At 44.7% G+C, this 27,433-nt stretch overlaps 1 protein-coding gene across 2 annotated transcripts in view; it reads right to left on the bottom strand.

The window, feature by feature from the left end:
* The window catches only part of DVL3 (dishevelled segment polarity protein 3), an 85,212-nt gene that overhangs the window by 35,425 nt on the left and 22,354 nt on the right, over positions 1-27,433 (bottom strand). For both annotated transcript variants that reach the window (XM_081329444.1, XM_081329443.1), the window contains exons 2-5: positions 16,647-16,716; positions 10,741-10,862; positions 7,854-7,960; positions 6,395-6,530 (exon numbers count right to left, since the gene is read on the bottom strand). In XM_081329444.1, the coding sequence (XP_081185570.1) occupies positions 6,395-6,530; positions 7,854-7,960; positions 10,741-10,862; positions 16,647-16,716 (435 nt within the window). The remainder of the gene's footprint in view (positions 1-6,394; positions 6,531-7,853; positions 7,961-10,740; positions 10,863-16,646; positions 16,717-27,433) is intronic.

The raw sequence follows: 27,433 nt of genomic DNA, 5'->3' as shown, positions 1-27,433 counted from the left end.
GAGGTAGGTAAAATGAGGACCCAGATTGTTGGGGGCAATTAAGCTGACTTTGTAATAATGCCGCTTGGGGGTGTGTGAAAGCCCTAATAAGCAGGCATATACATAGAATGAAGGCTACTGCTAAGCTTGTAAGCCGCCCTGAGTCTTCGGAGAAGGGCGGGATATAAATGGAATTAAAATAAAAAAATAAATAAAAATAAAATAAAATACCAATATGGAAGAAGACCAGGAACAAAATTTACTTATGGACGAAGATCAACAAACTCTCGCTATGTTAAAAACGCTAATCCAAATTCTTACCACAACCAATGAAATACTAAGAGGCTATGTGAAGGAACAAGAAGACAGCCCAGATATGAAAGCCCAAACTTTGACTACAACTAAAGAATCATCTATAACAAAATACAATAGAAAAAAATGAAACATCCAAGTACGATGATAGAAGAATCTACTATTTAACAAATACTGATATTTGAAAATCCAGAAAAGACATTGACAACTTGGAAAAAGGAAAAGGTTTCTTATACAACTCAGAAGGAACTAGAGGATCTAGAAAAAGAACAGTTGGATGAGAAGATAAACAATTCAGAACAACTACGTTGATATGGAAGAATAAAGAGACGACCCAATAGACCTACAAGTCCTCTCAAAATAATGGCAATCGGATGGTTTTGCCAGTATCAAATAATATACATGATATTACAAGCAGATTGGTTGGATGACCCAAAAACAAGGACATGGAAGATGATTTGGCAAAGGAAAAAAGCCAGAATAAGACTCAAGAAGAATGGAGTTTTGACCATCTTATTGAAATCTGAAACAGAATGTACTTAAATAGATAAGATGTGTATGTTGAACACAAGACATTGTTATGAACTGAGATAAAGAAAAAAATTTGGTTATTAAAATTTAGCAGTATAAATATTAATAGCTAATTTGAATATTGATTTGTGCATAAAGGTCATGTAAAGGTGAATAATGTAGACAAGCCAAACACCTATTGTTGAAAGTAATAAATAGGTCTATATAGAATGTTAAAAACAAAAACTATCTGTTTAACGATAGCAGATACAAAGAGGAAGAGAGGCAGTGTTAAATATTGAAATAAAAAGAAATTATGATTACTACTTAAAAAAACAATTGAAAATTAGCAAAAAGGAAGGATATCATATTGTATCCTTAATTTGTTTACATAGAGGGTGAGAAGTTAAGTAAACGGGATGTGTATTTTTATTAGATTTTGTGAGGGATAGTGATAGATGAATTGGGAGTATATTAAAAATCTTGGGAATGATAAATATTAAACATTAAATCTAAATGTTAGTGGAAATTAAAATTGAAAAATCTATTAGGTCATTGATTGTCTACAAGATTGTATGTTAAAATAATTAGAATATGTGTAAACTAAAAACTATGTATATATGTAAGAAAGTTATTTTCTATGTGATGGATAGGATAAAACTTGTTTTTAAATCTACAAATAGACAGTATATATTTATTTATTTATTTATTTATTTATTTATTAATGGGACTTATATCCCGCCCTATCTCCCGAAGGACTCAGGGCGGCTAACAACAATAACATATAACAGAAATTAAGATAAAATTAAATTAAAGTCATCTGTGCAATAAATTAAAATTAAAAATTAAAAATAAATTAAAAATTGTAAACATAATTAAAATGCCTGTCAGTCCAGGTCAGCCAGGTGGAAAAGGAGTGTTTTGAGGCCGCGGCGAAAGGACTGGAGATCTTGGGCCATCCTAAGCTCAGGGGGGAGCTGATTCCATAGGACTGGCGCTCCCACAGAGAAGGCCCTTCCCCTGGGGTTCGCCAGCCGACATTGTCTAGCCGACGGTACCCTGAGGAGGCCTTCTCTGTGTGAGCGTACTGGGCGATGGGAATTCGTTCCCGGTAGCAGATGGTCCTGCAAGTATCCCGGGCCTAAGCCATGTAGGGCTTTAAGGGTAAGTACCAGCACCTTAAATCTCACCCGGAGGGCAACCGGTAACCAATGCAGCTCATGGAGCAGAGGTGTTATATGGGAGTATCGGGGAGCTCCCATCACTACCCGTGCAGCCGCATTCTGCACCAGCTGAAGCCTCCAGGTGGTTTTCAAGGGCAGCCCCATGTAGAGAGCATTGCAGTAGTCTATACGGGAGGTAACGAGTGCGTGGGTGACTGTACGTAGGGCATCTCGGTCCAGAAAGGGGCGCAATTGGTATATTAGGCGAATCTGGGCAAATGCCCCCCTAGCTACGACTCCAATATGATCTTCAAAACTGAGTCGTGAATCTAGGAGGACGCCCAGATTGCGTGCTTTATCAACGGGAGGTAACATCTCTCCTCCTATAATCAAAGATGGAACCTCTTGGACTAAACGAGATGACGGTATGTAAAGCCACTCAGTCTTGGCCGGGTTGAGCCGAAGCCTGTTCTTTCCCATCCAAATCTGTACTGCTTCCAGGCAACGGGATATCACATCGAGGGCATCACTGGGTTGGTTCGGGGTGGAGATAAAAAGCTGGGTATCATCAGCATATTGATGATACTTCACCCCGAAGCCACGGATGATCTCTCCCAGCGGCTTCATATAGATGTTGAACAGGAGGGGCGAGAGCCCCGATCCCTGAGGCACTCCACAACTAAGGGGCCTAGGGCTTGACCTCTGTCCCCCTGCTAACACCGTCTGCGAACGGCCCGAGAGGTAGGAGGAAAACCACCGCAGAATGGTGCCTCCCACTCCCAACCCCTCAAGACGACGCAGTAAGATACCGTGGTCGATGGTATCAAAAGCCGCTGAGAGATCTAATAGGACCAGGACAGAGGAGTAACCTCTATCTCGGGCCCGCCAGAGATCATTCACCAGCGCGACCAATGCCGTCTCCGTGCTATACCCGGGTCTGAAACCCAATTGGTACGGATCCAGATACTCAGCTTCCTCCAGGACCAAAGGGATCTGCCGTGCCACCACGCTCTCAACGACCTTTGCAAGAAAGCGAAGGTTGGAGACAGGACGGAAGTTGTTTAAAATAGCTGGATCCAATGCAGGTTTCTTAAGGAGGGGTCTTACCACCGCCTCTTTCAAGGTGGCAGGGAAGCACCCTTCACTCAGTGAGGCATTGATAACTGCAAGGAGCCAGCCTCGTGTAACCTCCCGAGATGCATAGACCAGCCAGGAGGGACACGGGTCCAACAAACATGTGGTGGCACTTAGTTTCCCCATGATCTTGTCCACTTCATCCGGAGTCACAGGATCAAACTCTTCCCAAATGTTCTCGGCCAAATTCATCGTTTTCCTCTCGTCAGATACTGCCCAGTCAGAGTCCAGACCAGCCCGAATCTGAGCAATTTTGTCCACCAGATATTTACTAAATTCCTCAGCCTATATGAAGGGGAAAAGAGAGGAAATGTTTATGGTAGCAATTTGAAATCTGTACTAATGATATCTGTATGTAATTGAGTTACTACTAGCCAGCCACCACGTTGCTTTTCAAATATGTAAATGTAATATCAGAAAATCAATAAAAAATATAAAAAAACAGAATGTTTAGATAGATAGAATGGATAGATAGATAGATAGATAGATAGATAGATAGATAGATAGATAGATAGATAGATAGATATAGAATGTTTAGATAGAATGTTTAGAGATAGATATAGATAGAATGTTTAGATAGATAGATAGATAGATAGATAGATAGATAGATAGATAGATAGATAGATAGATAGACAGATAGATAATAGATAGATAGATAGATAGATAGATAGATAGATAGATAGATAGATAAAGGTAAAGGTTCCCCCGCACATGCGTGCTAGTCGTTTCCAACTCTAGGGGCCGGTGCTCATCTCCGTTTCAAAGCCGAAGAGACAGCGCTTGTCCGAGGATGTCTCCGTGGTCATGTGGCCGGCATGACTAGACGCCAAAGGAGCACGGAACGCTGTTACCTTCCCACCGTAGTGGTCCCTATTTTTCTACTTGCATTTTTACGTGCTTTCAAACTGCTAGGTTGGCAGAAGCTGGGATGAGTAACAGGCGCTCACTCTGTTACGTGGCACTCAGGATTCGACCCGCCAAACTGCCAACCATCTGATCGACAAGCTCAGCGTCCTAACCCACTGAGCCACCGCATCCCATAGATAGATAGATAGATAGATAGATAGATAGATAGATAGATAGATAGATAGATAGATAGATAGAGAGATAGAGAGATATAGAATGTTTAGATAGAATGTTTATAGATAGATATAATGTTTAGGTAGAATGATAGATGATAGATAGATAGATAGATAGATAGATAGATAGATAGATAGATAGATAGATAGATAGATAGATAGATTGATTCTATCTCCCAAGATTAGAAAAGCAGTCTCACTTTAATTCCTACGCCTAAAAAGACAGAGACCAATATTTTTGAACATGGTCACAGAAAGTAGGGGCCAAATGCAGAACCTATCCATGATCTGGGTCCTATATCACAATTATGTGTGTTTGTTTGTTTATTGGTTAAATTTATTTGCCACCCATCTTGCTATGGGGCTACTTGGGGTTTTTAATTGGGGTTTTATATTTTATATTTTTATATTTTATATTTATATTTTTCAGGGATTAAATTTAATTATTTTTAATTGCTTTTAACTTTTGTATTGTATTGACTTTTTAAAATACCTTGTAAACCGCCCTGAGTCCTACAGGAAAAGGGCGGTATATAAATTCAATAAACTTAAACTACTAAAGGCAGCTTACAACAGTAAACCAGGAAGAAAAATGAAAGGAGAGCAAACAGAAGTGAAATAGCAGAACGACAAGATAAACAAGGAAAAAAGATCACAAGGAGAAAACATCCAACAGGATAACCAAAAGATGGACAGGTGGAGAGCAGACAACAAAGGAGGGAAAGAGTGGAGTCTGACATCAACCCAGCAGCCACCTCCAGCGTAGAACGCCCCCTTCTGGTTTGCAAACTGGCAGACTCAGGTCTTTAGGCTCTTGAGGAAGGATAGGGGGGCAAATCATACCTTACAGAATAGAATGTTACGAAAGGTGGGCGCTGCAGTTCCCAAAAGTTGGAGTTGGTTGACAGATGGGATTTGGAGTAGGCCCTCTATTTATTTCAGGGGTCTTCAAACTTGGCCCTTTTATGACTTGTGGACTTCCAACTCCCAGAATCCCTCAGCCAGGCACGCCGGCTGAGGAATTCTGGGAGTTGAAGTCCACAAGTCATAAAAGGGCCAGGTTTGAAGACCCCCTGATCTATTTAGCCATAATGTGCTCTGATTCTTTTGTCTTAGTACAGGGGTGGGGAACACTGGCCCTTTTATGGCTTGTGGACTTCAATTCCCAGAATTCCTGAGCCAGCATGGCTGGCTGGCTCAGGAATTCTGGGAGTTGAATTCCACAAGTCATAAAGGGGCCGGCGTTCCCCCACCTCTGCCTTAGTAGGATCTGTGCCCCTGGGCAAATCTGATTTACAAACCTTTTACAGACTAATGACCATAATTGAGCCCAAAATTTCCGTTGCTAAGTGAAGACGGCTGTTTAAGTGAGTTGTCCCCCATTTCATGACCTTTCTCACCACAGTTCTTAAGTGAATCACTGCAGCTGTAACACGGCGGGAAAGGGAATCTGGGCTCCCCCACTGACTTTATCAGAAAGCTGCGAAAGGACATCACATGACCCCCGGGGACGCTGCGACCGTCATAAATGTCTGCCAGTTGCCAAGCGTCTGAACTTGGATCACGTGACCACGGGGGGGATGCTGCAATGGTTGTGAAGTGTGGAAAAAATTGTCCCAGCTCACTTTTTGCCAGGCCGTCGCAACTGGGAATTATCACTAAACAACCTGGTTCTATGTCTAGGACTACCTGTACCATCAGCAAAAGCAGGACGCCGTCATAAATATGGGCCTGTTGCCCACGGGGATGCTGCAACAGTCGTAAGTCTGAAAAACGGTCATAAGTCACTGTTTTCAGTGCCATTGTAACTTCAAACAGTCACTAAACGAATGGTCGTAAGTCAAGGACTACCTGTGCTTTAGCACAGAGGTCCCCAACTTTTTGGGCACCAGGGACCGGTTCTGTGGAGAGGGGTTTTTTCCACAAACCGGAGGGTGCGTGGTTTTGTGTGCTGCTTGCATCCGGCGGATGGGGCTTTGTTCGTGCAGACCGGTTGCTGGCATGCCGTGGCCCCCGGGGGTTGGGGACCCCTGCTTTGGCATGTCAAGTAAACCTGGCCATCTGGAACCTATTTGATAAATCAACTGAATGTAGTGTGCGATCCCAACCCTTATTAGAAAAGATTCTCCATCAACAAGTCACTTAATACCGGAAAGAAAAAAAGAGACTTAAAGCGTCCATTACAAGAGTTGTTTCACCTTCTAACTCTCTCCTCACCTGCTGGTGGAATCATCCTCATCGGAATCGAAGAAGCTGGTGGTCTCCAGTTCACTACTCATCAGGGTGGAGGAGCTTTCATAACCCCCGAGTTCCCGCCGCCGGTCCCCCTTGGTCATCCCGTTCACCCTGGGGGCTGGAGGAAGCAGGGACTGAGTCGCTTTCTTTGTGAAAAAGTACCACGTACAATGCAGCCTGTTTCGCTTATTCACTCTTTCTACTCCACCTTCTCTCTCGGGAGCGCAAGGCACTGCATGTCGGAATGAGACCCTGGCCACCTCACTCCAGCCGCCCCACTGTATCTGACTCACCAGAGCCGGGGCCAACTCAGCCGCGGAACCATTCAATGCGGGATAACTCCAGAGAGGGACAGGTAGAACTGCAGTGGACCCCAGCCTGAAAGACTTCTAATCTGAGAAGGTTCAAACCTAAAGCAACACAAGGCCCATGTTGAATTGTCCCACAAAAAGTCGGGCGTGATGAGTTGGCCAGGGCGAGAAGCTTGGTGCGAGTCAGCCACAGCGAATTGTCCTAGACCAGGGGGGTCTTCAAACTTGGCCCTTTTATGAGTCGTGGACTTCCACTCCCAGAATTCCTCAGTCAGCGTGCCTGGCTGAGGAATTCTGGGAGTTGAGGTCCACGAGTCATAAAAGGGCCAAGTTTGAGGACCTGTGACCTGGACCAGGAATGGGGAACCTTGGCTCTTTTATGACTTGTGGACTTCAACTCCCAGAATTCCTCAGCCAGCTATGCTGAGGGGAAAGGGAGAGGTTTCCAAGCTGAGCCATGCTGGCTCAGGAATTCTGGGAGTTGAAGTCCACGAATCATAAAAGAGCCAAGATTCCCCACCCCTGTCCTAGACCCCTGCATGTGGCCACTGAGGCTAGGGGAGCCCTCTCTATTTTAATTCCAAAATAAACACCCCATGAGTAGGTGAAGCTCAGAGGGTGTGCATGGCCCAAAGCCGTCACATGTCACCTGGCACTGCCTGTTGAACTCAAGCGTGCATTTTCCTGACCTTGCGTGGCTACCCTGCAAACGCAGGAATTAGGCCCAGCTCTTTTAAGGAGACCCAAGCCAGGCTGAAAACATATTCCATTTCTACTTCTATTCTAATATTTATTGGATTGATAAAGGCCGTCCAAATCAAAGAACGCAACCCTGGGTAACATATAATCGAGGACGACAACAGAAATAAAATAAATGGCTAAAACGCAGTATATCAGTATGAAATACAGAATATAAAACGGTAACAAACAAATAATAATAATAATAATAATAATAACCCAAAGGCTAAATTCACCCAGTTCCCAAACTCACTAACTGCATTTTAACTTATCAGTTTGGGGGAATCCAGCCTCAGGGGATGAACTGAACAAATTAGGACTTAGCGCAAAAAAACACGTTGTGGGAACACAGCCATGGGTTTGATTTCAAAAGGGGGGGGGGAATTCCTCACCGTGCTCAGGACCCTCTTTTCTGCGAGGCCGTTCCCTCTGAACCGACACCACCGAGTCGGTCTCTGTCTCATTATCCAAGTTCTCTCGGCTTCCCCCACTATTTGGGCTGCAAGGCAAAAACATATATTTCAGTTGGTACCGTACTTCCCTGAAAATAAGACCTAATCAGAAAATGATTTTTTTTTTCAGGATGATCGTAATATAAGCCACACCCCAAAAATAAGCCCCAGTTAAGATCGTCAGCCAGACGGATGCATTTAGTACTGTATTTCCCCCCAAAATAAGACCTAACTGGAAAATGAGTCCTAATGTGTCTTTTGGAGCAAAAATTAATATAAGGACTGGTCTTATTTCTGGGGAAGCACGGTAGCACACCCCAACACCCCCTCCTCTAGTTTAATGAAGAGACGGGCAAGGGCTGACATGATAGTAGCCTTCCAATATTTGAGGGGCTGCCCCAAAGAAGAGGGAGTCAAGCTATTCTCCAAAGCACCAGAAGGCAGGACAAGAAGCAACGGATGGAAACTCATCAAGGACAGAAGCAACCGCGAACTAAGGAGAAACTTCCTGACAGTGAGAACAATTAACCAGTGGAACAACCTGCCTCTAGAAGCTGTGAAATTTGTTAAGTGAGTTTCACTCATTTACATTTGTTAAATGAATCACTGCAGCTCTTAAATTAATAATGTGGTTGTGAAGTGAATCTGGTTTCCCCCTTGACATTGCTGGTCGGAAGGCCGCAAAAGATGATCACGTGACCCTGGGACATTACAGCCGTCATAAGTGCATGCCAGTTGCCAAGCATCTGAATTTTGATCACCTGACCACAGGGATGCCGCAATGGTTGTTAAGTATGAAAAACAGTCATCAGTCACTTTTTTCAGTGCGCTTGTAACCTGAAACGGTCACTAAACAAGTGGCTGTAAGTCCAGGACTACCTGTAAGGCCACTGGTTCAACTGTCCAACAGATTTTACTCCCAGTTTTTTAAGCAAAAGGAACCCCAATTTCTGTATCAGAGGGCCTTTTTAATAAAAGGCCTAAGTCAGGGGTAGGCAACCTTGGCTCTTTTATGACTTGCGGACTTCAGCTCCCAGAATTCCTGAGCCAGCCATGCTGAGGGGAAAGGGAGAGGTTTCCAAGCTGAGTCATGCTGGCTCAGGAATTTTGGGAGTTGAAGTCCACGAGCCATGAGGGGGGCATAGTTCCCCCATGCTGGCTCAGGAATTCTGGGAGTTGAAGTCCACGAGTCATAAAAGAGCCAAGGTTGCCTACCCCTGGCCTAAGTTATGGATGCTTTTTCCTAACCACCCAAAGATCGTCAGTTAGCTCTGAGCTGCAAGCTTTCCAACACAAAGTGCAAATTAACATCAGTATATTTAAAATCTGGTGTCAAGTTTGGTACCCGAAAAGGAAAGTCTTTTGGGTTGGTAATGAATCCATACAGATCAATGTATATGTATTTATGCGTAAAGGTATAAGTATACACATTATGTTATATATGGCGTGTTTATGTGTGTTGTGTATGTGTACGCTTTTGAGAGCAGGCAACAGATTTTGATTTTAAATGTGTGCCAGTGTGCCCACAATAAAAAAAGACAATAAAGTTTATCTTATTTTTATGCCACCAAACCTAGGGAACTGTCCCTGCTGCTTATATTGCAAAAAGATCCAATAATTCCAGGCTCAAAGTATTAAGGATCTAAAACCGTGGTGGCGAACCTATGGCACCCGTGCCACAGGTGGCATGCAGAGCCCTCTCTGTGGGCACATGCACCATCGTCCTAGGCCAGGGGTAGGCAACCTCGGCTCTTTTATGACTCATGGACTTCAACTCCCAGAATTCCTGAGTCAGTGCTGCCTCAGGAATTCTGGGAGTTGAAGTCCATGAGTCATAAAAGAGCCGAGGTTGCCTACCCCTGGCCTAGGCCTTCAGCTGAGTTTTATAAAACCTTTTCGCTTTAGGCCTCTGCCACCGTGTGCAAAAAAAAAAAGGTTCAATCAACCAATTTCAACTTCTCGCAGGAAAAAAAAGATCTCACAAAATCGGAACTGATTGATTGATTGAACTTTTTAGTCCCACCCAGTCTGCTGTTACCACTGCGGCCATGCCCACCCAATGGGCCATGCCCACCCAATGGGCCACACCCACCCAATGGGCCATGTGTACCCAACACCCAACGATACATAAGTGGGTTTTGGGTTGCAGTTTGGGCACTCCGTCTCTAAAAGGCTCGCCGTCACTGATCTAAAACATAATACAGTAGTCCGTGACATACAACAACAGTTCATTTAGTGACTGCGTGACATTACAATGGCAGTGAAAAAAGTGACTTGGGGCCATTTTTCACACTTACGACCGTCCCAGCATCCCCACGGTCGTGTGATCAAAATTCAGACGCTTTGTAAAGGACTCATATTTACGACGGTTGCAGCATCTCCCTGGGATCACGTGATCCCCTCTGGTGACCTTCTGACAAGCAAAGTTAATGGGGAAGCCGGATTCAATTAACAACCGTTTTACTAACTTAACGACTGAAGTTATTCATTTAACAACAGTGGCGAAAAAGGGTGTAAAGTGGGGCAAAAATCACTTAACAACCGTCTCAGTGAGCAACAGAAGTTTGGGGCTCAATTGTTGCCGTAAATCAAGGACTATCTCAGGGGTAGGCAACCGTGGCTCTTTTATGACTCGGGGACTTCAACTCCCAGAATTCCTGAGCCAGCCACGCTTGAGGGGAAAGGGAGAGGTTTCCAAGCTGAGCCAGGCTGGCTCAGGAATTCTGGGAGTTGAAGTCCACGAGTCATAAAAGAGCCATGGTTGCCTACCCCTGGACTATCTTAACTTTCTGCTCGACCCAAAACCTGGCATTGCTACTTCACTTACTGAAAGGAAGGAGGCCTGGAATCTCCGATGCCTCCGGTTCGTTCGATGGAGGGCGGCAATTCCGGCTGACTCTCGGCACAGACGGACCCAGCGTCCGAATGAGATCCCTCAGCAGACACCAGCTGGAAGAAGAAAGGTCAGAGAAGATAAGCCAACTGGGAGAGAAAAGAAAATTTTCGTTTTGGAAGGGAAGAAAAGGCAAGGTTCCTACAAAATATCAAAGCAATCCTTAAGTCTAATGCCTCGTTTATCAACATGGGCAATTTTGAAGGTGTGCAGACAGTATGATGATGATGATGGTGATGTGGGAATTCTGGGAGTTCACACAAACTGGCTGGGGAATTCTCTGAGTTGAAGTCCGGATATGCTGGCTGGGGAATTCTGGGAGTTGAAGTCCACACATGCTGGCTGGGGAATTCTGAGAGTTGAAGTCCACACATGCTGGCTGGGGAATTCTGAGAGTTGAAATCCGGACATACTGGCAAGGGAATTCTGGGAGTTGAAGTCCACACATGCTGGCTGGGGAATTCTGGGAGTTGAAGTCCACACATGCTGGCTAGGGAATTCTGGGAGTTGAAGTCCACACATGCTGGCTGAGGAATTCTGGGAGTTGAAATCTGCACATACTGGCTGGGGAATTCTGGGAACTGAAGTCTACAAATACTGGCTAGGGAATTCTGGGAGTCGAAGTCCACATATGCTTGCTGGAAAATACTGATTCGAATGCCTATATTCAGTGACACCAAGCAACAAAGAGGTAATTCAGCTTCTGCAGCTGAGAAGGGAATCCCGTTTTTTAGCTGCTAAAATAAGACCCCAAGCAAAAATGCACTGATGACGATTCAGCAAAATATTCACTTTTCCTAATATTAAAGCATAATCTGCTAATAGGATTTTCAGAAGAAAAACAACTTAATTCAGTCACTAGGTTCATACAGCCGCCTATATCATGTACTTGACTCTGAGCAAGTAAAAATTGTTATCATTATTCTAATTATATTTCTATCCCGTTTTTTTAATATCTTAACTCCAGGCAGCAAACCTACCCAATGACATATTCAAATAAAATAAATAAAAATTAATGATCATCTGGGAGTACAGGAACTCCTCGACAGTGGCCAAATTTCCACTGCTATAAGCGAGACAGTTGTTAAGTGAATTTTGCCCCATTTTACGACCTTTCTTGCCCCAGTTGTTGAGGGAATCACTGCACTTTTTATATTAGTAAGACGGTCATTAAGTGAATCTGGCTCCCCCTTTGACTTTGCCTGTCAGAAAGTCTCAAAAGGTGATCCACCTGACCCCGGGACAATGCGACCGTCATAGATATGAACCAGTTGCCAAGCATCTGAATTTGCATCACGTGACCCTGGGGGATGCTGCAGCGGCCGTGTGAAAAATGGCCGCAAGTCACTTTGCTCAGCGCCGTTGTTACTTTGAACGGTCACGAAATGAACTGTTGTAAGTCGAGGACTACCTATAATAAAAAAAAAATAAATAAAATCTCCTGTGGAGATTGCCCAGCTAAGTGTGGGTGGAACAACGTTCAGACAGGGAGCTTGTGCTGAGGGATTTTTGGTTAGCCTCATAGCTCCTTACCTCATCAGCTTCCAGAAGATTCTGGTTTATTCCCCCACCTGCTTTTAAGATCTACAGGAAACCACCCAGTGAAATGATCAGGAGATTTCAAGTAAAACAGGGAGGACACCCAACACTGTCCCTCCTTTTCATCTGCTCCACGGGCGGCGGTGAAAACCTTGGAGCAGTGCCTGGGCTGGAGGAAGGCCAACACCCTGACGCTCAAGCCAGACAAGACAAAAGTGGTGAATGCTCCAACCCTGGAAGTTTTTAAGAAGAGACTGGACAGCCATTTGTCTGAAATGGTAAAGGGAAGGGGTAGGCAACCTTGGCTCTTTTATGACTCGTGGACTTCAACTCCCAGAATTCCTGAGTCAGCCATGGTGGCTCAGGAATTCTGGGAGTTGAAGTCCACGAGTCATAAAAGAGCCAAGGTTGCCTACCCCTGGTATAGGGTCTCCTGCCTGATAGCAGGGGGTTGGACTAGATGACCTCCAAGGTCCCCTCCAACTTTATTAGGTGGTTGTTGTTGTTAAAATTGCTGTAATCTCCCTAGAGAAATGGGGTTCGTCCTGGCGAGTTTGAGATATGTGGACTTCAACTCCCATGAATTCCCCAGTCATTATTTTGTAGTAGCTAAGGGAGACGCCGGGTTCAAGTGACAGGACAGCACTCTTCCAATTTTCTCAGGGGTTGCCACAAAGAAGAGGGGGGGGTGTCAACTTCTTCTCCAAAACGGCCGAAGGCAGGACAAGAAGCAACGGATGCAAACTTATCAAGCAGAGAAGCAATCTGGAACTAAGGAGAAACTTCCTGACCATTAGGACAATTAATAAGTGGAACAGCCTGCCTCCAGAAGTGTGAATGCTCCGACACTGGAAGTTTTTAAGAAGAGACTGGACAGCCACTTGTCTGAAATGTTCCTGCCTGAGCAGGGGGTTGGACTAGAGGACCTCCAAGGTCCCTTCCAACTCTGATTCCTATTCTATTCTATTCTATTCTATTCTATTCTATTCTATTCTATTCTATTCTATTCTATTCTATTCTATTCTATTCTACTCTACTCTACTCTACTCTACTCTACTCTACTCTACTCTACTCGGTCCTTCTCTAACTCAGCCCAGCCTATTTCACAGGATTGTTGCTGTGAGAAGAAATGTGCAAAGGATTGCTTTTCTGCTGGTTTAAGCTGCTGAACAAAGAGGTGGGAGGCAAATCTGAGAAATGAAGAAGTGTGGGGTCCTTGGTGCTCTCTGACCTTGGTTGCTAACACTGATGATGTTATGTAGTTGGGTAATGAAATGTAGGCAAGAAAACAACCAAGCTCAGAGACCACCGAGGACCCCACAGTCTTGTCCTCCTCCTTCTTCTCTTCTTCCTCCTCCTCCTCCTCCCCTTCCTCCTCTCCTCCCCCCCCCCACTTTCTAGCACTGATGATGTTACCTAGTTGGGTCATGGAACATCTGCAAGGATACACACAGCCCCCATTACGAAATACCAAGCAGGGTGGATATAATTCTCCCACGGCTCCTTATCCTCTTCATTCTTTCCCCACTGCCATGTTGCAATTGAGAGGTTTCACCCCCACCCGCACCCTCAAAGAGACCTTTGCCTCCCTTTCGATTCCCTATAATTTTTTTTCAACCTCTTAGTATGCTCTTTCTTGATTTGTACGGACTTAAAAGTTGGCGTTCTTCCCTGCACCATCCAATCCAACCCCTAACTCTGCTTTTGTAAAAAAAAAAAAAAAAAAGGCACCCAACAAAAAAAAAAAAAAAAAGAAAACATTCACAGGGCGAACAGGGTTTAACTACAGAAAGTTGAACGGGGCCGGCTTGTGTCTCAGGAACTTCCTATTCTCCCTGTTTGTGCAACCTTCCCCCCATGCCAAAGGCTTTGTACAACCGCTAAGTCATCACTAAGCAATGATTCATGGTGGAGGGAAAGGGGAGGATCCAAGGGCCTTAAGACTGTAAAGCTGCAAGGCAACAAGAAAAAGGACAGGCAAATTTCTCTTGTTAAGTGAGAAATTTGTTCGGTGAGTTTTGCCCCATTTTTATGACTTTCCTTGCCCCTTTTGTCAAGCGAATCGCTGCAGTTGTTAAGTCAGGAACCCGGTTGTTAAGCGAATCTGACTTTCCCCCATTGACTTGGCTTGTCAGAAGGTCGCAAAAGGGGATCACAAGACACACACCCCGGGGGGGGGGGGGAGGAGAGAAACGCTGCAACCGTCATAAATATTTATTTATTTATTTATTTAGTTGCATTTGTATACCGCCCTTTCCCTGAGGACTCAGGGCGGTTTACAGGGAATTAAAAATCAAAACATACAAAAGTTAAAACCAGTTAAAAAGTATTAAATTCACCCTGTACATTAAAAACCCCAAATTAAAATTTTCTCCTCAGCCTGGGCCCGAGAGCTCAAAGAGCCAGGTCTTCAGGCCCCGGCGGAATGATCGGAGGTCGGGAGCAGTCCTCAACTCCACCGGCAGCTGGTTCCAGAGGGCAGGCGCTCCCACTGAGAAGGCCCTATCCCTGGGTGTCACCCGCCGGCAATCTCTCACCGGCGGAACCCTGAGCAGACCCTCCCTGTGGGAGCGCACTGGGCGAAGGGCGTTTGATGAGTTCAGTTGCCAAGCCTCTGAATTTTGATCACGTGACCACGGGGACGCTGTAATGGCCGTAAAGAGGGGAAACGGTCAGAAGTTCACTTTTTTCCCCAGTGATGTGTAACTTCAAACGGTCGCTAAATAAGCTGTTGCAAGTCGCCTTACGACCGCAAATGGAGACTGGAAAAGCCATCGCAAGTTGGGTGCAGTTGGGAAGCGAGTCATCGTGTAACCAAATCTGATTTTATGACCATTTCTATCCCAGTCGTTAAACCAATCGCAGGGTCATTAAGCCAATCCAGCTTTCTCAATTGATGTTTTTCTATTTCGGAAACCAGCTGGGAGATGTCACAAATCACCACGACGCGACTGCAGGCTGCTGCAACCAGCGGTAAATGTGAGCCAGTTGCCAAGGGTCCGAAGTGTAAAGATATGACCATGGGGTTGGTTGTGACAGTCGTAAGTGTGAGGACAGGCCATTTGCAACTTGGATGTTAAATTGAGGCAGAAAAAAAAATGGTATAAGAACAGATTAGGTGAAACCTGGCTCAAAAACAGTAACTGTGAGAGGCAACCTGGGAGTCCTAGTGGACAATCACTTAAACGTGAGCCAACAGTGTGCTGCAGCTGCCAAAAAAAAGCTAACATAATCCTTGCTTGTATAAACCAAGGCATAGAATCAAAATCACGTGAAGTATTAGAATCGCTTTATAAATCCTTAGTAAGGCCACACCTGGAATCCTGCATCCAGTTTTGGACACCACATTGCAAAAAAAAAAAAAGATGTTGAGACTTTGAAAAAAAAAGTTCAGAGAAGAGCAACTAAGATGATTAAAGGCCTGGAGACAAAAACATTTGAAGAACGGTTGGGTATGGCCAGTCTAGAGGGAAAAAAAAGACTAGGGTGGACATGACAGCAGCCTTCCAATACTTCAGGGGCTGCCACAAAGAAGAGGGAGGGGGGGGTGGTCAAATTATTCTCCAAAGCACCAGAAGGCAGGACAAGAAACAATGGCTGGAAACCGACCAAAGAGAGAAGCAACCTAGAAATTTCCTAACAGTGAAGACAATTAACCAGTGGGACAGCTCTGCCTTCAGAAATCGTAGGGGCTCCATCACTGGAGGATTTTAAGAAAAGACTGGACAGCCACCTGTCTGAAATGGTACAGGGTCTGTTGCTTGAGCCAGGGGCTGGACTAGAAGACCTCCGAGGTCCCTTCCAGCTCTATTCTATTCTTAAATGGATGACCGTCAAATGAGGATTACTTGTAAATGCATTCATTCTCCTTACAGCATTCAACAACAAATCCATCCACCAACTTGCCTAGGGGCAATTCCAGCTACAGGTGATAGTCCTCGACTTACAGCCATTCGCTGAGTGGTTACAAGAGCACCGAAAAAGGTGACCTAGGACCAACTTTCACAATTATGAGAGTTGCACCATCCCCCTGGTCACACGATCAGGATTTTCAGCATGGTTTGGGCGGCCCGGTTGCAAATGGGCCACAGTCCAGTACCGGGCTATAGCCCGGGAGTTGGGGACCCCTGATTTAGGTGAAATGGGCAATCTAGAAATGTAATAAATAAATAAATACCCCCTGCCATCTTCAAGGGAGGAACTTCTAGGTCAGGGAAGAAGCACTGCACGCTAAATGGGATCAAACACCACTGACCTTGGGAAGAGTAAAAAAAAGATATTCCGTCAAAAATGCTACTTACCCACGACACCACACGCCCGTTGAAGCAGGGAAGCCTTGCGTTGTCATCTGAAATTTCCTCTTTCACAACCCTGTTTTTAAAGAGAAAAAGCAAATAAATAAATAAATGGTATTGCACACAACGATGCTAGGGTCTTCAGAATCTGAAATATCGTGTGGGTCAATACTACAGATAATATTCCTATTCACATCCTATGGATCATTCTTAACAAGGAGGAGGGGTAATGCTCAAGCATTATGTTCTTCAGGGTTACAACCCTGAAGTAAGAGTCAGAAACCCAAAATTCTGCAATAATAATAATAATGATGATGATGATGATGATGATGAGATTTCGATGTGATGGTGAATTTTTTTTTGTTGGCAGTTTGGCAGCATATTAAATAAAACTTTGGAATATGAGGCACAAGAATAGAATAGAATAGAATAGAATAGAATAGAATAGAATAGAATAGAATAGAATAGAATAGAATAGAATAGAATAGAATAGAATAGAATAGAATAGAATAGAATAGAATAGAATAGAATAGAATAGAATAGAATAGAATAAGAAATGGAATAGAGTAGAGTATGGTAGGGTAAGGTAGGGTAGGGTAGGGTAGGAGTAGAGTAGAGTAGAGTAGAGTAGAGTAGAGTAGAGTAGAGTAGAGTAGAATAGAATAGAATAGAATAGAATAGAATAGAATAGAATAGAATAGAATAGAATAGAATAGAATAGAATAGAATAGAATAGAATAGAATAGAATAGAATAGAATAGAATAGAATAGAATAAGAAATGGAATAGAGTAGAGTATGGTAGGGTAAGGTAGGGTAGGGTAGGAGTAGAGTAGAGTAGAGTAGAGTAGAGTAGAGTAGAGTAGAGTAGAGTAGAGTAGAGTAGAGTAGAGTAGAATAGAATAGAATAGAATAGAATAGAATAGAATAGAATAGAATAGAATAGAATAGAATAGAATAGAATAGAATAGAATAGAATAGAATAGAATAGAATAGAATAAGAAATGGAATAGAGTAGAGTATGGTAGGGTAAGGTAGGGTAGGGTAGGGTAGGGTAGGAGTAGAGTAAGTAGAGTAGAGTAGAGTAGAGTAGAGTAGAGTAGAGTAGAATAGAATAGAATAGAATAGAATAGAATAGAATAGAATAGAATAGAATAGAATAGAATAGAATAGAATAGAATAGAATAGAATAGAATAGAATAGAATAGAATAGAATAGAATAAGAAATGGAATAGAGTAGAGTATGGTAGGGTAAGGTAGGGTAGGGTAGGGTAGGGTAGGATAGGAGTAGAGTAGAGTAGAGTAGAGTAGAGTACAATACAATACAATACAATACAATACAATACAATACAATACAATACAATACAATACAATACAATACAATACAATACAATACACCTGGAAGGGACCTTGGAGGTCTTCTAGACCAGCCCCCTGCTGAAGCAGGAGAACCTATACCATCTCAGACAAGTGACTGTCTAGCCTCTTCTTAAAAATCTCCAGTGATGGCATGCCCACAATTTTTGGTGGCAAGCTGTTCCACTGGTTAATTGTCCTCAGTGTCAGGAAGTTTCTCCTTAATTCCAGGTTGCTTCTCTCCTTGATTAGTTTCCACTGGTGCTTTGGAAAGTAGTTTGACTCCCTCTTCTTTGTGGCAGCCCCTCAAATACCGGAATACTGCTATCATATCAAACCTGACTTACCAATGGTCGTAAGTCCAGGACCATCTATCTGTACACCGCTCTTACCATATTTGGCCAATCTTAAGCACCTTACTAAGGAAAACTTTCCATCATCCAAGCCTGTTCGCTTTGTCATAAGCTTCCTCTAAATCAACAAACCCGCAGAACATTTCCTTCCTCAGTTTCAAAATATCTGCTACCTTGAATCAATGACCTTTATCCATACAGTATTACAGATAGTCCTCGACTTACAACAGTTCACTTAGTGAACATTCGAAGTTACGACAACACTGAACAAAGTGACTTATGCCCGTTTTTCGCCCTTACGACCATTGCAGAAAGGTCATAAAATGGGGAAAGTTCACTTAACAACTGTCTTGCTTAGCAAGATAAATTTTGGGCTCAATTGTAGTCGTAAGTTGAGGACAACCTGTATATGTTTTTTTTTTCACTTGGGTCATTCAATACGTCTAGGACAGGGGTAGGCAACCTTGGCTCTTTTATGACTCGTGGACTTCAACTCCCAGAATTCCTGAGCCAGCCATGCTGAGGGGAAAGGGAGGTTTCCAAGCTGAGCCATGTCGGCTGAGGAATTCTGGGAGTTGAAGTCCACGAGTCATAAAAGAGCCAAGGTTTCCTACCTCTGGTATAGGAGATACCTATATGCACATGTATAGAATAGGTGGTACCTGGCTCAACAGTACCAACTGTGAGAGGGATCTCGGAGTCCTAGTGGACAATCACTTAAATAGGAGCCAGACGTGTGCTGCAGCTGCCAAAAAAGCCAACAGTGCTAGGCTGCATTAACAGAGGGATAGAATCAAGATCACGTCAAGTGTTAATATCACTTTACAAGGCGTTGGTAAGGCCACGCTTGGAATACTGCATCCAGTTTTGGTCACCACAATGTAAAAAAGATGTTGAGATTCTAGAAAGAGTGCAGAGAAGAGCAAGAAAGATGATCAGGGCACTGGAGGCTAAAACATATAAGGAACGGCTGCTAGAATTGGGTATGTCTAGTTTAATGAAGAGAAGAACAAGGGGGGACATGATAGCAGTGTTCCAATATCTCAGGGGCTGCCCCAAAGAAGAGGGAGTCAAGCTATTCTCCAAAATGCCCGAAGGCAGAACAAGAAGCAACAGACGGAAACAAATCAAGGAGAGAAGCAACCTAGATTGAACTAAGGAGAAACTTCTGACAGTTAGAACAATTAACCAGTGGAACAACCTGCCTCCAGAAGCGGTAAATACTGGAAGTTTTTTAGAAGAGACCAGACAGCCATTTGTCTGAAGTGGTATAGGGTTTCCTGCCTGAGCAGGGGGTTGGACTAGATGACCTTCAAGGTCCTTTCCAACTTCTATTATTATTATTATTATTATTATTATTATTATTATTATTATTGTTGTTGTTGTTGTTGTTGTTGTTGTTGTTGTTGTTGTTGTTGTTGTTGTTGTTGTTATTTTATTACTACTACTACTACTACTACTACTACTACTACTACTACTTTTGGAAGTTGAGGACTTACATGTACTGGTCGCCCCATCCAAATGCAGGGAATTTAACTCCCAGAATTCCCCAGCTCTACAATGTCACTGCTCAGAATTGTAGGAGTTGACATAGGCAAATCCAAAGGGCTGTATTAGTGTGAGTAACCCCAAGATGTTCACCAGCAAAAAGCTGAACAATGATGCGTATATATTCCTTGTTTGCAACCCGTAGGACTATCAACTCTAGTCGTAGGCCAGGGGTCCCCAACCCCAGTCTGCGACCCGTTAGGAACCGGGCCAAGCTTGAAGAAGCTTCTTGGATGAGAAGCGAAACGTCTTCCAAGAGAAAAACAAAAAGTCTAGTTGCCTCATGAAAAAACACCTTTAGGACAACCACGACCTGGATGATGGCACACCTGGCTGAGGAATTCTGGGAGTTGAAGTCCACAAGTCATAAAAGGACCAAGTTTGAAGAACCCCCCCCTGCTCAAAAGGGTCACAAAAGGGGTCTTTGTTCCCCCAGAGACAGGAGACCCTTTGAGAGAGGAAAGCAGAAGAAGCTGGCAATTGAGGAGGGTCTGCATAAGGTTCTTTTTGCCTCCATCTCACCCTCCCCCACCGCCACTCACTTTGGCTTTCGTTAAGGAGACTGTCAAATTGGGCCTGCCTCTGATTTCAAGGGAAGGCCATCCGCTGCTGCCAAAACGGAGTCTGAGGCCTTGAGGAATGTGCTTTGCAAGCAGAAAAACTCATTCCTGCAACAACCTCAACTCAGCAAGAGGGCAAGGAAGGAGGGGGTGGGGGGGGAGAGAGGCGGCCTTGGGCACTTTCTCCTGCACACCTAGGAGAAAGAAGGATCACCACCAAATCGCTACCACAAAAACCACAACTCCGTCATTCCCAAACAATCGCCAGTCTAGTGGAAAGGGAAATACATGGCTTACGGCAAAGTTAACTCAGCACATTTCAAATCAATCAGAATAGAGCTGGAGCAAGGGCACCTTGGAGGTCTTCTAGTCTTCTACGGTGTTTCCGCACACACACACACACACACACACCCCAAAAATAAGACCGGGTCTTTTTTAAAATTTTTGCTCCAAAAGACGCATTAAGGCTTATATTCCTTAATTTCTTGAGGCCTCTCCTCAAGAAGCCTGCCTTGGACCCAGCTGTATTGAACAACTTTCGTCCTGTCTCCAACCTTCGCTTTCTTGCGAAGGTTGTTGAGAGTGTGGTGGCGCATCAGCTCCCTCTGTTCCTGGATGAAGCGGATTATCTAGACCCGTACCAATCGGGTTTCAGGCCCGGGCACAGCACGGAGACGGCATTGGTCGCGCTGGTGAATGATCTCTGGAGGGCTCGGGACAGGGGATATTCCTCTGTTCTAGTCCTATTAGACCTCTCGGCGGCTTTCGATACCATCGACCATGGTATCTTGCTGCGGCGTCTCAGGGGGCTGGGAGTGGGAGGCACAGTCTTACAGTGGTTCTCCTCCTATCTCCAGGGACGTTCGCAGTCGGTGTTGGCAGGAGGGCAGAGGTCGACCGCGAGGTCTCTCATTTGTGGAGTTCCTCAGGGGTCGGTCCTCTCGCCTCTCCTGTTCAACATCTACATGAAACCGCTGGGTGAGATCATTCGTGGCTTTGGAGTTGGGTATCATCAGTACGCTGATGATACCCAACTTTTCCTTTCGACCCCAAACCACCCCAGTGATGCCCTCAACGTGATGTCCCGTTGCCTGGAGGCGGTTCGGGTCTGGATTGGGAGGAACAGACTTCAACTCAACCCCGACAAGACTGAGTGGCTTTGCATACCTTCATCCCGGGTTTATTCGGACATTCCACCTCTGGCTATGGGGGGTGAACTATTACCCCCCGTAGATAGGGCTCGCAACTTGGGAGTCCTCCTAGATTCACGGCTCACCTTGGAAGACCATATAGGAGCTGTGACTAGGGGGGCCTTCGCCCAGGTTCGCCTGGTGCGCCAGTTGCGGCCCTATCTTAGCCGGGATGATTTGTGCACGGTCACTCATGCGCTCGTGTCCTCTCGTCTGGACTACTGCAACGCTCTCTACATGGGGCTGCCCTTGAGGACCACCCGGAAGCTCCAACTGGTACAGAATGCAGCCGCGAGAGTTGTGTTGGGAGTCTCCCGATACTCCCACGTTACACCTCTGCTCCGTGAGCTGCATTGGTTGCCAGTTGTCTTCCGGGTGAGATTCAAGGTACTGGTAACGGTGTTCAAAGCCCTCCATGGCATGGGGCCGGAGTACCTTAGGGAACATCTGCTGCCGGCATCAAGCTCCCTGCGCCCTGTGCGTTCCCACAGAGAGGGCCTCCTCAGGGTGCCACCGATCAGAGAATGTCGATTGGTGGCCCCCAGGGGGAGATCCTTCTCTGTGGGCGCTCCGGAGCTGTGGAATCAGCTACCAGTAGAGCTCCGGATGGCGCCCGATCTTCGCTCCTTTCGTCGCGATCTCAAGACGTTTCTGTTTGTACAAGCCGGCCTAGCCTGATGGGGATTGGTGGGGTTTTTTATTTTTGGTGTCTTAATTTTATCTTGGGGTTTTAGAATTGTATTCCAATTGTTTTAACTTGGGCAATCATTTAATCTCTTTTTAATGTTTGTATTTAGTATTTTATTCTGCCCTGTGAACCGCCCTGAGTCCTCAGGGAGAAGGGCGGTATATAAATATTATTAAATTAAATTAAATTAAATTAAATTATATTCCGGTTATGGCTTATAGTCAGGGAAATACGGTACTAAATGTGTCCCTCTTAACTGGGGGCTTATATTTGGGGCATCCTGAAAAATCGTGCTAGGGTAGTTCTTACTCGGCCTGTATGGGATGGAGGTCAACTTTGCTTTACAGATAGTCCTTGACTTACAACCGATCCTTTAGCGACCATTCAAAGTTACAGCAGCACTGAAAAAAGTGATGTATGACCAGCGTTCACCCTTCCGACCGTTGCAGCCTCCCCGTGGTCATGGGGTCAAACTTCTGACGCTTGGCAGCTGGCTCATATTTATGGCGGTTGCAGCGTCCCAGGGTCACGCGAATTCCCACTTTCGCGACTTTCCCACCAGCAAAATCAATGGGGAAGCCGGATTCACATAAGGACAGTTTGTCCAATTTAACAACTACCGTGATTCACTTAACCACGGTGGCAAGGCAGGTCGTAAAATGGGGCAAACTCGGCTTAACCAATGTTTCGCTCAGCAATGGAAATCTGGGGCTCAGTCGTAGTCGTAAATTGAGGACTCCCTGTATCTCCATAATGTTTTCGAATACAATGCTTGGGCTGCCTTTCCCGCAGCTCAAACACGACAACTCTGATCAATACGACAGCCAGATTCTAGTGGGAATCTCAGGAAAAAAAAGAGAAAGAGAGAGAGGGTCATTATGAGGGGGTTCAAAGCTATTTTCTTTTTTGAAAAAAAACATCAAAGGAAAAGTATCCCTTTTCTCAGTCCGGGAAACCCACTCCAGATTATTCTCAGATCCTACCAAGATGTTTTGTCTTTGACCAGTGAGATGACTCAGTGGGAAGACAAGCCACATTTAGGACAGGGGTGGTACACTATGGCAACTTTACGACCTGTGGACTTTAACTCCCAGAATTCCTGAACCAGCCATGCTGGTTCAGGAATTCTGGGAGTTAAAGTCCACAGGTCGTAAAGTTGCCAATAGTTCTCTACCAATGAGCTAGCCCGGGGAGGGGGGGGGGAGAAACAACCTTGGCTCTTTTATGACTTGTGGACTTCAATACCCAGAATTCCTGAGTCAGCCTGGCTGGTTCAGGAATTCTGGGAGTTGAAGTCCACAAGTCATAAAAGAGCCAAGTTTGCCCACCCTTGAGGCCTATTCTTAAAAAAGAAACCCCAAATGGCGTGGCTTTCATAGGAGATGGCCATCTTAGAGGGATGCAAGAGGGAGCATTACCTCACAACCCCGTTTTTTCCCAATACAGGTAGTCCTCGACTTACAACCACTCGTTTAGCGACCGATTGTGCTGACAACAGCCCTGAAAAAAGTGACTTATGACCGTTTTTCACATTTATAACCATTGTGCACCCCCATGGCCACCTGATCAAAATCCCTGGCGCCTGGCAACTGGCTCATATTTATGATGTGTCCAAGGGTCATGTGATTTACTCCTTGCGACCCCCCCGATAAACAAAGTCAATGGAGGTGCCGGATTCACTTAACAAACATGCCATTGGCTTAACCAACTGCAGTGTTTCACATAACAACCGTGGCAAGGACGGTCACACAAGGGGCAAATTCAGTTAACTACCATCTTGCTCCGAAACTGAAATTTGGGGCTCAATTCTGGCCGTAAGTCGAGGACTACCTGTCCTATACTTACACAGCCCACCTGGTTAAGCCGTAAAACTCAGGTAGGGTGTGAGGCAGGATTCTTTCTTAGATGAGACCCCAGAAAGATATGCCAAGGCTGTAGCAGGGACTGTGAGGTTGTGGGGGGGGGGGGGAAACACAACCTGACAGGAAAGCTACAGCAAACAGCGTCTTCCAGCCTGCCAAGGAAGCCACGTGGACGTATCCAACTCAACTCAAAAGGAAATTTTATCCTGTGTCAAACCAGATGGCAAAACTGTAGGGAGTTTCATGGTCATGTGCACCCCAAGTCTGGCAAGGAAAAATGTCACACGTTCAGCTCAGAGATCCACACCAACCACCCAGAACAGATCGGGTTCCCGTTTAACTTCATACAACTCTGGTGTTGCACTGGTAGACAAATAAGGGTTGTTTGTAATAAAACGTGCTCTGGATGATAAAAATACAAAATAATAATAAAAAATCCTGTTTCGCACTTAAGAAGAGCCACTGCCAGTTGGTTTAAACCAGGGGTCTTCAAACTTGGCCCTTTTATGGCTTGTGGACTTCAACACAAGTCCACAAGTCATAAAAGGGCCAAGTTCGAAGACCCCTGGTTTAAGCCCACATTTTGGGGGGAAGGGGTTGTCCTTCGTGTTCTCTGAGCTCGATTATATTATTGCAGGCATTTCATTGCCCAACTTGGTAACAGCATCAGAAGAAAGGGGTCTTTGCTCTCTGTTTATACGCACTCCCTTCTAGCACTGATGATGTTACCTGGTTGGGCAATGAAACGTCTGCAGGAAAACAACCAAGCTCAGAGAGCACCAGGGACCCCACAGTCCTCCTCCTCCTCCTCCTCCTCCTCCTTCTTGCACTGAAGATGTTCCCTTGTTGGGCAATGAAACGTCTGCAGGAAAACAACCAAGCTCAGAGAGCACCAAGGACCCCACAGTCCTCCTCCTCCTCCTCCTCCTCCTCTTTCCTCCTCCTCCTCCTTGCACTGAAGATGTTCCCTTGTTGGGTAATGAAACATCTGCAAGAAAACAACCAAGCTCAGAGAGCACCAGGGACCTCACAGTCTCTCCTTCTCCTTCTCCTTCTCCTTCTCCTTCCTCCTCCTCCTCCTCCCCACTCTGCAAACCTCATCCCTTCTAGCACTGATGATGTTATCTAGCTGGGCAATGAAACGTCTGCAGGAAAACAACCAAGCTCAGAGAGCACCAAGGGCTCCTCATTTCAGCCCTGAGCCTCCTTTATCAAAACCCTTGTTTCTCAACCTTTTTTCACTCAAGGGCCCTTCCAACTTTGTGTTTTTCTCCTGCGGCACTTCTGTCCAGGTCCCATGACCAGATTAGGACAAAGGGCAATAACTAATCTAGCATTAACAAGACAATATTTGCAATATAATAACACTTTGTTTTTTTTTCTGTGGTCCCCCTGGTTACATATTTTCCACAGGGGGAGCTCCCTTAAAATATCCTAAGGCTACTGTGTGGGGGTGGGAGGGAGGATATGGCCTCCAGTTGAGAACTCCAGACAGTCCTCGACTTGCGACCACAATTCAGCCAAAAATTTCCACTGCTAAGCAAGACAGCTGCTAAGCGAGTTTTGCCCCATTGTACCACCTTTCTTGTCACAGTTGTTAAGCGAATCACTGCGGGTGTTAAGTTAGCAACACAGCTGTCAAGCGAATCTGGCTTCCCCACTGACCTTGCTTGTCGGAGGACCGCAAAAAAGGGGATCGCGTGATCCCGTCATAAATATGAACCAGTGGCCAAGCGACTGCATTTTGATCGTGTGACCATGGGGATGCTGCACTGGTCGTTCAGTGTGAAAAATGGTCAGGCGTCACTGTTTTCAATGCTGTTGCCACTTTGAATGGTCACTAAATGAACGATTGTAAGTCGAGGACTACACCTACCTTAAACTATTAAAGTTTAATCTTATCTTCCTTCAGATAAGCCCATTTCCTGCAGGCTGGGCCAACAGGACATGCTGTTCCAAGGCTGAAGGGGGCTCGGATAGTTTGACCTTCCAGAGTTTTGCATCTCTCAGGCAATCGTAGTAAACCATATCTTAGCCTGCTTGTTTATTTTGTCCTTGCTTGTTCTACAAACGGGGCAACTGTGTTTAGTGGCATGTAAAGTAAAGGATTAATTAGACACCGCAGCTACAAGGAAGTTGGGGCGGCAAGCTCAGAAATTTGAAGAGAGAGACGAGGAAGGAGAAAAGACTAGGAAAAAAATTAGGCAAGCAAAATAAAATTGGCAAACATTGTGTGTGGGAGTTACTGGCAGCCCTGATAGAGCAGGAAACATCATTCTTGAAACAAGCATATGGTTTTACTGATGTTCTAACTAGCAGCAACTTTCATCCGACACCCGTTGTTCACGGAGCGTTGTTAAATACAGCTTTACTTTTGTTCATAATCAGCGCTTCTTCTTTCTCTAAGTGGGGGAATAACAAAACAATATAACCAAAACCATCCCTTCCTCTCCCTGAGCTTCATCAGGAGAAAAACCAACATAAACAGAGATAAACACAATCTCTCGCTTTATCTTTGGGGGCTGATGAGATTTGCATTATAAATATTTATTTATCACCCAAGTAAACGCAAGAAGAAATTAAGTCACCGCTAGCTCCCAGGTTTTCGGATTGTATTATGCTCTTTATTTTTAAACCTTGGGGACTTTTAAAGCTCCTGATATTATATCAACTTTTGTAACCGTACCAGTTTTTTTTTTAAAAAAAAGCAGAACAATTGTCTACATTTTTTTAAAAAAAAATTTTGGGAGGAAAGACAGAGCAGTTTAAATATTAAAAGGCTTAAAAGGTGATGTGGAAAATAAGGTGAGATAAGAAAGCACAAGATTTAATCAATGGAAGGTAATACAGATAGACTCCTTGACTTACTACGTTCGCTTAGTAACCATTCAAAGTTACGGCACCGAAAAAAGTGACTTATGACCGTTTTTCACATTTACAACCGTTGCAGCATTCCCGTGGTTACATGATCAAAATTCAGGCACTTGGCAACTGGCTCATATTTATTGACAGTTGCAATATCTCACGCAGTCATCTTTTGTGACCGTCTGACAAGCAAAGTCAGTGAGGAAAAAACCACATTGCTAACTTGACAACGGCAGCGGTTCACTTTTACAACGCTGGGGAGAAAGGTTGTAAAATGGGGCAAAACTCATTTATCTATCCCGCTTAGCAATGGAAATTTTGGTTTTAAGTTAAGACTACCTTTATTTCAAAAGTAAACTGATAGTTATTATCT

Source organism: Vipera berus (assembly GCF_964194415.1).
Source record: "Vipera berus genome assembly, chromosome: 5".
Taxonomy (NCBI): domain Eukaryota; kingdom Metazoa; phylum Chordata; class Lepidosauria; order Squamata; family Viperidae; genus Vipera; species Vipera berus.
This window is presented reverse-complemented; position numbering and strand designations above follow the sequence as displayed.